Source organism: Myotis brandtii, unplaced genomic scaffold, assembly GCF_000412655.1.
Source record: "Myotis brandtii unplaced genomic scaffold, ASM41265v1 scaffold250, whole genome shotgun sequence".
In the NCBI taxonomy this organism is placed as follows: Eukaryota; Metazoa; Chordata; class Mammalia; order Chiroptera; family Vespertilionidae; genus Myotis; species Myotis brandtii.
In genome coordinates, this window is record NW_005359478.1 from 6,901,083 (window position 1) to 6,911,790 (window position 10,708).

The following is a 10,708-nucleotide window of genomic DNA, read 5'->3' on the forward strand; positions in this document are numbered from 1 at the left end:
GCTTAGTTTCAAAGTCAGAAAACAAACAGATATTCAATGTAAAATGAGTGATAACATGATCCTATAACTAAGTTCATTCTAGTGATTTATACTGAGATTTGTAATGATGGGGAGAAGAAAGAAAGCTGACTGATCAGAGCAGGTCAGATCTGAAAGCATAAGCAGAAAGGTGAGCTGTTGTCCTGTGAGGTACTACAGCAACCATCATGTTATTTTTAAACAAAAATGTTTTAGTAGACACCAGAATACATACACAAAATATATTTTCAGGATATAGGTCACAATCCTGGTTGCATAATAGAATTAAAACAAACATTAACAATAACAAAAACAAAACCTTCCCATCCATCTTTTGATTGGTCTCAATGTCCCACTCAGGACAACACCCAGATGAGGTAGGTATTAGTGTTTTTTAAAAAGGTCCAGGTATTAGAGTTTTTTAAAAAGCTCTCTGGGTGATTCCGATGTGCATTTGGGGTTGAAAACCAGTACTAAGAATGAAGGCATAGTAAAATTTTAGAATCTTTTTAGGAATACTAATACAGTAATTTATAAACAGAAATGAAAAAAAAGTAAAAATGGTCCCAACAACTACCACTTCTATAAGTTACATGTAGGAAAAAACACACAAAGAAATTAAGGCTTCTAACTCTAAGATAATATAACTGTTAATATGATCTTATAAATCTAATGGTGAGAAAAACCAGGCCAAACAGGACAGTATGGACAACAGAAGAGAATAATAAAGATAAATATACAAGAAAAAATAGAAGAGGTCGATTAAATTGGCAGAAAGAGATGTAGAATTTTTGCCTTAAAACAGGATTAACTGTACTCAAATATTTTAGCATACACTGGAAATTTAATATAATTCAGAATGCAAAAATGTCTAAATGCTTCAGAAAAAAAAGTTCATTCAGTGGTGTATATATAAAGGAATTGGTTACAAAAATTTCACCATGTGGCATGTACCCAGAAAATATAATAATGAAGATGTAGTATATCCATTTTTCTTTCATTCCAAAAGAGATATAGATTTCTGGAGTTCAGTTATTTTTGGAGCAATCAGTAATCACAAAAGATTGCTGTAAATAAATTTCAATATCTGTATTTCTGCTACTAAAAGGAATAAAGGGGGTGGGAGGGAAAGAGAGGTGATTCAAATAGTACCTTTTGCGTCATCAGAACCTGAAGCCAAGAGTTTAGGATCCATCAAATTAAAGTCAACACTCCAACACCTCTTCTCATGCTCCTGGATGTAGGAGGAAGACAAAGTAGTCTCAGATAGAATATAGATCTTAAAATAAATAAAGCAAAAACAACAACAAAAAAACTTGATACCAATTTACTGCTATTGTGGGAGGGAGAGAGAACAGGCTATAAAAACAAAAGAGATGTAAAGTAGTTCCCAAACTTTTTATATATAATATACATTTACTAAAATGAGATACATTCTAAAAATGCGAAAGTCTAAGAAAATGCTTTTAAAAGCATGATTTAGTATTACATAGGTATAAAAAAATACTAAATAGTGCCTTTAAAATTTTAATTATGAAGCATAGGAAGCTTTATAATTATTAAGAAAGTAAAAATTTAATTCTCAAAACAAATTAGTATCCTTAATTACCTGATAGACCTTTGACCTCTGTCCTGTAAATCCATCCCACAGGATGACGGTGCCTTCATAATCACTGCTTGCTAACAGGTTCTTATGGTAACTACTCCAACTGATACAGCTGAAAAAAAGCAATATATTTAAGCTGTACTTTATGTAAAAGTAATTAACAATAGAGAGAAAGGATTTTTATATGTCCAGAAACATTAGAACCTTTTGAAATGTTCTACATAAGTTCACCATCATTTTCCTGCTCATAACACATCTGGGAAGGAATGATATCAAGTAATTCCCATATTTTTCTATTGAAACTACCAAGTAATGACCCATACCACTTTGCACTCTTATCACTAGCTGAAAGATGAATATGAACCTAAAGCTGCCACTGGCCATCTTGAATACATGAAAAAAGTATGCCTATGGGAGAAGATAATAGAGGCCAAGGGGGCACAAAGCATGGCAGGGCAGAATAGCAGAGATCTAATCAGATTGTTTAGGTCCCTGAACCCAGTTGTGCCAAATCATAAAAGCAAATAAACTAGTTTAAATTAAGTTTCAGTTTATATCTCAACAGAATCTTGTGGCTGAAAGTCCAATCAAAAGCATTTAACAATGAGAGTTAAACTTTTAACATTTATGTTTTCAGCTATTCTCAACCACTCCAAAATTAAAAATGCAACATCTAAAAATGTATATTTTTGGTGAGACACAGATGTGAATCATGCATAGAGTAAAGCAAATAGTATATTAAGGAAGAAGCCACTTTGAGAGCAATTAGCCTAAATGAGTTCCAAGCATATGAACATAATAAAATCTTTTGCTCTCTACTAGCTGCATTCATGCTAAATCTCAGAGACTGGAAGAATTAATTTATATGTTTAAATATACTTACTTGAATTTCTACGTGAAATTACATGGAACAGTTAAGAACTAAATTTGATTCAGATAGACCTGAGCTCAAATTCCAGATCTGCCCCTGACTAGCTGTGGCTTTGGGTAATTTACTTCACTTTCACTACTGGCGTACTCCAAATTGGTTTCAGGCATGCTTACAAACTGATTCTTTCAGTCGCAAGTCCATGGCGTCCTATCTTGAAAAGCATCCTCCATTTACTCCAAGGTACCAAAAGTATTGCCATATTTTTACGTGTTAAGAAAGGGTAAACTCTCTAATCCACATTTTCAATACAGTCACATTTAATATGAATTCCTGAGATGGGCCAAATATTGTACTGAGTGCATTATGTGTATTTATTTAAAGTGCAATCTAATAAAATAGGTATTATTCTTTGTTCTCCATGTTATAAATGAAGAACATGAAATGGTTAAGAGCACAGACTCTAGAACCAAACTACCTGTTTTAATCCTGGTACCTACAAACCCTAGCTGTGTAATCTGAAGCAAGTTCATTAACTTTTCTGTGCTTCAGCCTCCTTGTATATAAAATAGGGCAACAAAGGTAACTATCTCATTGGTCTGCTAAGACAAAGCACTTAAGACAATGTCTACCATGTAAGAAGAATTCAATAAAATTATTTCTTACTCATGTTGGACTTAGGACAAAAACTATAATGGATTCTCAATAAGCAACACTGATAAATGAGTAGGCTCACAAATTATGAGTCTACAATTTTAATAAATGAATTAGGAAACAAAAAATAAAGCTATAATTATATAAAGACTATAATACTTCCTATATAATTAACATTATTAAACATACATATACTATATATATCATTCATTTAAATAAAAAAGGTACAAAGATGACTGGGAAAGGTTCAAAGTTCTAAATAATTTATTATTAGATGATTTCCGTATATCATCACCTTTTAAGCCCAGTGCCCATGTGACCAGCTTAGGAAGCTTATTTTTAAAATGCAGATTGCAGGATTCCTCTAAAATTTTTGGGTTGCAAATCAGAAATTGTGCCTAGTTCCTCAATTTTGAACAGTATCCCAGGTTTGAATACTGTTAAAAATGCAGTATTTTACCATACTCATTATGAACTCTAAACCCTAGTACAGAAAACTTAAATATTATGAACTCAATGAAAAGAAGCAGAATGTTCTTATGAAAAGAATTCTTGCCCTGACTGGTTTGGCTCAGTGGATAGAGCATCAGCCTGTGGACTCAGGGGTCCCAGGTTCGGTTCCGGTCAAGGGCATGTACCTTGATTGCAAGCACATCCCCAGTGGGGAGGGTGCAGGAGGCGGCTGATCGATGTTTCTCTCTTATCGATGTTTCTAATTCTCTATCCCTCTCCCTTCCTCTCTGTAAAAAATCAATAAAAAATATTAAAAAAAAAAAAAACTGAAATGGTCAAGGGCATGTACCTTGGTTGCGGGCACATCCCCAGTGGGGAGTGTGCAGGAGGCAGCTGATCGATGTTTCTCTCTCATCTATGTTTCTAACTCTCTATCCCTCTCCCTTACTCTCTGTAAAAATCAATGAAATATATTTTTTTAAAAAAGAATTCTTAAAACTATAAAATATTATAATATTTAGAGATGTGCATGCTAGGGGAAAAATTCCTGACTTTCAGACATATTCATAGGCTACAGCAATCCTTTATTCAACACCTAATAAAAGGCCATCTCAACAAAGACCTTTAATTGATTAAGTGAAAGAAAAATAGTTTTCATTTGACAAACTGAAAAGCAATAACTATAGAAGGAAAGCAACCAATATCTATTAAGAAAGATATTCTGATGTATCCTCTGTAGGCAATTATAGTGTTCACCATGAATAAGTAAGGAGTTTCATAGAAAAGCAAAATAACAAACTCATTCTAATTATAGATACCAATCGTTACATATACACTGCATTATGCCAAGAAAATAATGTAGATACCTGATTTTGGAATTGCAGGTCATTTCATTTTCAGGGTAATGAATATCCACCGCATCCTGAATGACTGTGCCATATTCATAGACTTTAATCTTCTTTGTAACCCCAGCAATTGCAAAATAGTCACAATCCCGGTCAAATTCAATACTGAGGGGGAAAAAAACCCCACGTATATATGTGGTCAGTAAGACTATTTATCTATACTTGTGACATTTATAATGACAACTATTCAGAATTTGGTTTATTCTATTTCTGAAGTGATTCTGTCTACAATGATAAGAGATCTACTCGAAAGGTCCTCAGATTGTACCAGGCCCTATGTCCAGATTAAATCATGATCAAGACATCAAATTATAAGTGGTGGTGAAATGTGCATAGCTACATAATTCTGTTTATAGATGGTTCTTTTGTTAGTAGAAACTTAGAATATTTTTTCATTTGTTTTAATAACCATAATACAATCTACCCAACTGTAAAGGCTAACAAGTTCTGCTGTAAAAGTAGTGAGGAAAGTTTAAATGGTTTGCAATATTAAAAATAAGTAAAAAGAGAATTATCAATTAATCTTTTCATAAGTTCTAGCTACTCTTCTTCCTACCATTGTGTGGGGAAGATAGAATTTCACACTATTTAATGTCAGTTTAATAAATAAATTAGAATACAAGAGGAATTACTGAAGCAGATAAAAGGATAAAACACACATAAAAGTTGAATCATTAAATTATCATTACAGGCCAGCCATCTTGGCCAGTGGTTGAGCAGCAACCTGTGAACCAGGCCGTCACGGTTCAATTCCCAGTCAGAGCACATGCCTGGGTTTCGGGCTCGATCCCCAAGTGCAGGGTATGCAGGAGGCAGCCGATCAATGATTCTCTCTCATCATTGATGTTTCTGTCTTTCTCCCCCATTCCCTTCCTCTCAGAAATCAATAAAAATATGTTTTAAAAAATAAACAAAAAAAACCCACAAAACAAATAAACAAAAATCCTCCCAACAAAGTCCAGGATCAGATGGCTTCACTGGTAGATTCTACCAAACATTCAAAGAAGAATTAATACCAATCCTTCTCAAATTCTTCCAAAAATTAGAATAGAAGGGAACGCTTCCAAATTCTTCCAAACTCATTTTATGAGGCCAGCATTACTCAATACCAAAACCAGACAAGGATGCCACAAGATGATGAGATGAAGCTGATGGGAGCAGATTGATGGTGGATGGTGAACCCCAACAAAAATGACTGCATAACAGATGGCCGAGAGGACATCCAAAACAGTGGTTTTCCCACCAGAACTAAGGCATAATCCCAATATCAGAGGCGCTGGACCCTGGGAAAAGAGCTGGCATTGGGCCAGCTTCTTCCCCTACCATCTGAGCTGATGAACTGACTGCCTGCCTGCAAGATAAAGCTCAAGTTCAAGGCTCTCTGGAGATCTGTACCATTTATTAGTTGTGTGACACCAGAAAGGGCTCTTAATCGCTTTTTCATTTGTATTCTCATCCTGCAAAATGTGGGTGGTGATATTACTTCATTATTGAATGACTTTACCTTCCTCCTAGAGTGGATGGGTGGCCCAACAAAGATAATGTGACAGTACTTTGTAAATTTAAATCCTTCTGCAAATACGGTACAGTATTGAGTTTTCAGTCATTGCAGGACTGGTCCAGGACACTCTTTGTCCTTCCCTTTTAAGGAACACCTCGAGGCAAACTTCCTCCTGGCTGGATAATCAGATGAGCAGCGGTGGCCAACCTTTGAGACCTCACGGATCACCAGTGGTCTGTGGACCACCGGTTGGCGACGGCTGCTCCAAAGGTTTCCTTAAACCAGTGATCGCCAACCTTTCGGACCTCACGGACCACCAGTGGTCCACAGACCACCGGTTGGCGACCGCTGAGATGGAGGACTTGAGACTTGTATTGGTCTTCACAGGCTTTGACACATACAGGGAAGCAAAAGGGTAAGTGGAAGAGCAGGCTTCCCTGATGTCAAGGAAGCCTCTCTGGGAGGAGGTAAATGGGCTCTGAATGGTTAAAAAAATGGAGTCTGGGAGTAACAGTCTTATTTAAAACCAGAGGAATATCACTTGAATTTACCAAATATATCAACAGGTGTGTGAATAGTGAGAAGGAGGAAGGATTAGTCATTTTATGGATTACCTGTGATATTCTTTCACAAAACAGTTAATGGATAGTTAATAATTTAGTAAGAAGCTTTGCTGAGCTAATGATGAGATGAATAAGGAAAATAAGTACACATTAAAAATATTTCCCATAAAAACTTGTTGAGATTCTCACTTTTCATTATAGTTTTAAATTCTTAATTTTATAAAAATTTTAAAGGAATTTCATTAAATGCTATTGACTACATCACAATTCAGCAAATGTTCCCTCCAATAAAACAGGACTATGTAGCAATGCAATAGATTTATTTGTGAACAACTTCAACTGGACTGCTATCTCAGCTACTATCCTATGGATTCTAATGCAACATAACTATATCGATGGCAACTATTCAACTATCCTGACTCATTCTATACCCACAACCTCATGCCACTGAAGAAAAAATGTTACTGTGCCTGGCAAAAGACAGAGTTATTGAAGTTGAAATCCTATTCTTAACTTAGGAAGCTTTGGTATAGCTCAGACTCCATGGGAGAATCCATTATATTATCTCTAAATACTTTTCCTCCACCTACAAACATACATGGCTAATAAATCAATAGCATTCTAAAGTTGTACCAGTAAAAGTTAATGTACCCTTTTCAAACTATAGTTTAAAAAAAAAAAGTTTAAACACTGACTTATCAAAACAACTGTCCAAAGACACTGCAGGGAGAAAACTGACATATAAATAAAAATGCTACCTGTCAAAAGAATTGATTTGATGATGTAAGTCTATTATTTCTTCTGTCGCTACCCCATTACACAAGACAGCTATCTTTTCCTACAAAGATTAATTATCTACATTTGCTCATTCTTTACTAAAAAAATAACTTTTTGGTTTGACTCCACTGCTATTATTTCTTACATTCTAGTTATGTTTTGTTCTTAATATAATGGGATATAAAGGACCTGCACTACTGTACAGAATATCCTTTTTATATTCTGGACTATCGAGGTTCTTTATAGTTTAAATCGATAAGATTTTAATAGGATTACTGACCAAAATGTATAAAGAATACTATTATTTCTAGTAAATTTTGATTAAAAGAGAAAGACAAACATCTGCCTTTTTAAAATATGCAAGTACTTCCACATAACTGAAACTCGATATTTAAGTACAGTTCTTTTAAACACTGAGTCATTTGTTCCCAATCTTAGACAGATTTAAGCATATCTGTTCCCAAACATAAACATAATTAGGATCTAAAATAGATTATGAAATAATTCAAGTGAACAATGAAGTTTTTAGAGAGCTTTTCAGAGCTTATCCAAAATAGATGATCTCTTATTTCACAATATAATATTTCAACTGCTTTAATTATGAAATGTAAACAAAAATAAAACAATGATCGGTTTGGCTAAAACAAAAACAAAGTAAAAGGTAAACAAATTAACTGAAACATACCTGCTTGTGCAATTAAATTCAAGAGAATTGTAAGAAATCTTGCTTGTTATATAAAATTCATTTCTGCTATCCACTATCAGTAATTCTTAAAACAAGTGGTTTATGAAAGTTTATTGCAATGACAAATTCAATTTCATAAAATGTTTTAAATTTTAAAATACACAAACATTTTCCTTGAAAAACAGTATTAATGGAGACTTACTTTAAACATGGAAATAAATTGTAATTTTCTTTCACACTTCAAATGTGTCAACTGTTTTTAAAAAGTGATGTATTTAAAACAGTTATAAAATGTAATTCAGATGTAGGAAACTGGTTATATTCTTTGTCAAAAGGGCTATCAGTCAAGTGATTAAGCAACAAGGCCACAGATCACACAGGATAGCTGATTAATGCACACTTCCAGTACAGTGTGGCACAAAGCAATGCAAAGACGTCAATATAACAAGAAGGTAATTTTGTTCCCACAGCTTGTCATATTTTTTGCAATTATAAAACAGGTATGGACAAACAAGGCAGATTCATAACCCTGAACACTAGAATCCAATTTATCAAAAATTACGTAAAATGAACACAGTTGTTAAAGGTCTAATTCATTACCATGATAATATGCCTCAAGAGAGTGTGGTAACTATAACTTCGAGGAAACAAAGAAAGGTCGAGAAATTGGTCATTTTAATGAAAAGAAGTGGGCAGATCTTTAAAGAATATAAACACAGGCAAAGGGACAAAGGAAATTAAAACTAATGTTATCCAACTTTCTCCCAAATCAATCTTTATCCTAAAACTAGTTCAAATCTTAGTTCTGTCACTTACTAGCATTGCACTGACCTTAGACAAGTTAGAAAATTTCTCTTCACCTCAATTCCTTATCTGTAGAGTGGAATTAACAGCAATGCCTTACTCCACTGGGTTTATAAAAAATTAAATGAGTCAATGAAGCACTTACAATGTCATGTAAAATATTTACAATGGTGTCTAAAAAAAGTAATCAAATACCACATCACCAGTGTAATGACTGATCTAGCAGCAAAGAATGCCACAATATGTAACCATATTCTTCTTATGAATTTACTAATATCTGATCATATTCTATTTACAAAATTTGAGAAAACATAAAGCAAAAATATTAAATCTCTAAACTATAAGTGGAACGTATAGTAATTCTAAACATAACAATCTAGGTATGTAAAAATCAAACCAGAATCAAGAACCTAGAGCCATTGCTATTATGTAGTCAAAGTTTAAAGTATGCTTTAAAACCATTCCTCTCTGGTGGCTACTCAATACCTAATTTAAGGAAAAGTGCAAAAGTGACATTACTGCTATGTGTAAGATGAGCTCTCTATGACCTTCACTGTAAGCACTAATTTCCATACCTGCCTACTATTTAATTAGCTGAGATACTGTCAAAATGAACAAATGCTGAGATACTGAGATACTGTCAAAATGAACAAATGCTGCCACCTTGTGGATTTATGAGTGTGGTATTAACTCAAAATTACCTATAAGGGAAGAAAAATGTAAAAGCAAAGTTTCTGGTTCAGCTTTGTCTCTCAGTGAGATTCTCACTGCAATAAGTGACCAAGGGTAGATATATTTCTTACAATTTTACAGTAAGAATAATTTCTTCTACAGCATAATGAAATATACCAAATTCAATGTCTACTCTCAAACATGTCTCACCACACTTCCCAAAAGAAATTCTTTTTAAAAAAAAATTCTCACCTGAAGATATGTGTTTATTAATTTTTAAAGAGAGAGAAAGAGAGAGGGAGAGGGAGAGAGAGAGAGAGAGAGAGAGAGAGAGAGAGAAACAACAATGTGAGATAAATATCAATTGGTTGCCTCCTGTATGCGTCCTGAGTGGGGATCAAACCTGCAACCTAGGTACGTGCCCTGACCGGAAATTGAACCCACGACCTTTTTGGTGTACAGGACAATGCTCCAACCAACTGAGCCACCCAGCCAGGCCCAAAAGAAATTCATTAAAGGTCCTATTTTGAGAGGAATTAAAACCCTTTAAAACACACTTATTACCAATAATGCATTTGAATGTGAGAAAGTAGGAAAAGCAAAAAAATCATTTGTTCTATGAAAGTTTCCAAGTCCCTTCAATTACTACTTAGATAACTAGTCTTCATCTGCCCTGCATAATAAAGCTTGAATATTGGAAATTTTTCTTTCAGAAATGTTATTAAAAATATTGCCTAATTATACTTATATGGGATACTTACTCAAAATCAGAGAGACAGAAAGTAGAATGGTAGTTGTCAGGACTGGCGAATGGGGAAAATGAGGAGTTATTATTTTAATGGGTCCCGACTTTCAGTTTTACATGTCAAGTATTAAGGAGATGGATGGTGGTGACAGTAGCACAGTATTAGGAATGTATTTAATATCACTGAATAGTAACTTGTTAAGATGGCAAATTTTGTGTTATGTGTATTTACCATAATAAAAATATTTTGGAGAATAGAGAGATATCACATCAAAATCTGTGGCATGCAGCCAATGCAGTGCTAGTAGGAAAATTTGTAACACAAATTGCTGGAGACCAATTCCAGCATGACAGCAGGGCTGCATCTGGGAATGGCTGAAGGCATTTCCCCAAACCTGAATAGGATACATTAAATTGATTCTTGGCTGCCAGACAGTTAAAGGGCATCTTAATCTAC

At 34.2% G+C, this 10,708-nt stretch overlaps 1 protein-coding gene across 3 annotated transcripts in view; it reads right to left on the minus strand.

Moving 5' to 3' along the window:
- The window catches only part of RFWD2 (ring finger and WD repeat domain 2, E3 ubiquitin protein ligase), a 98,234-nt gene that overhangs the window by 31,299 nt on the left and 56,227 nt on the right, over positions 1-10,708 (minus strand). For all 3 annotated transcript variants that reach the window (XR_001362401.1, XM_014540913.1, XM_005867691.2), the window contains exons 12-14: positions 4,466-4,609; positions 1,628-1,736; positions 1,171-1,252 (exon numbers count right to left, since the gene is read on the minus strand). Coding sequence is in view for 2 of the 3 variants with exons in the window: in XM_014540913.1 (XP_014396399.1) it covers positions 1,171-1,252; positions 1,628-1,736; positions 4,466-4,609 (335 nt within the window). In the remaining variant the exon portion in view is untranslated. The remainder of the gene's footprint in view (positions 1-1,170; positions 1,253-1,627; positions 1,737-4,465; positions 4,610-10,708) is intronic.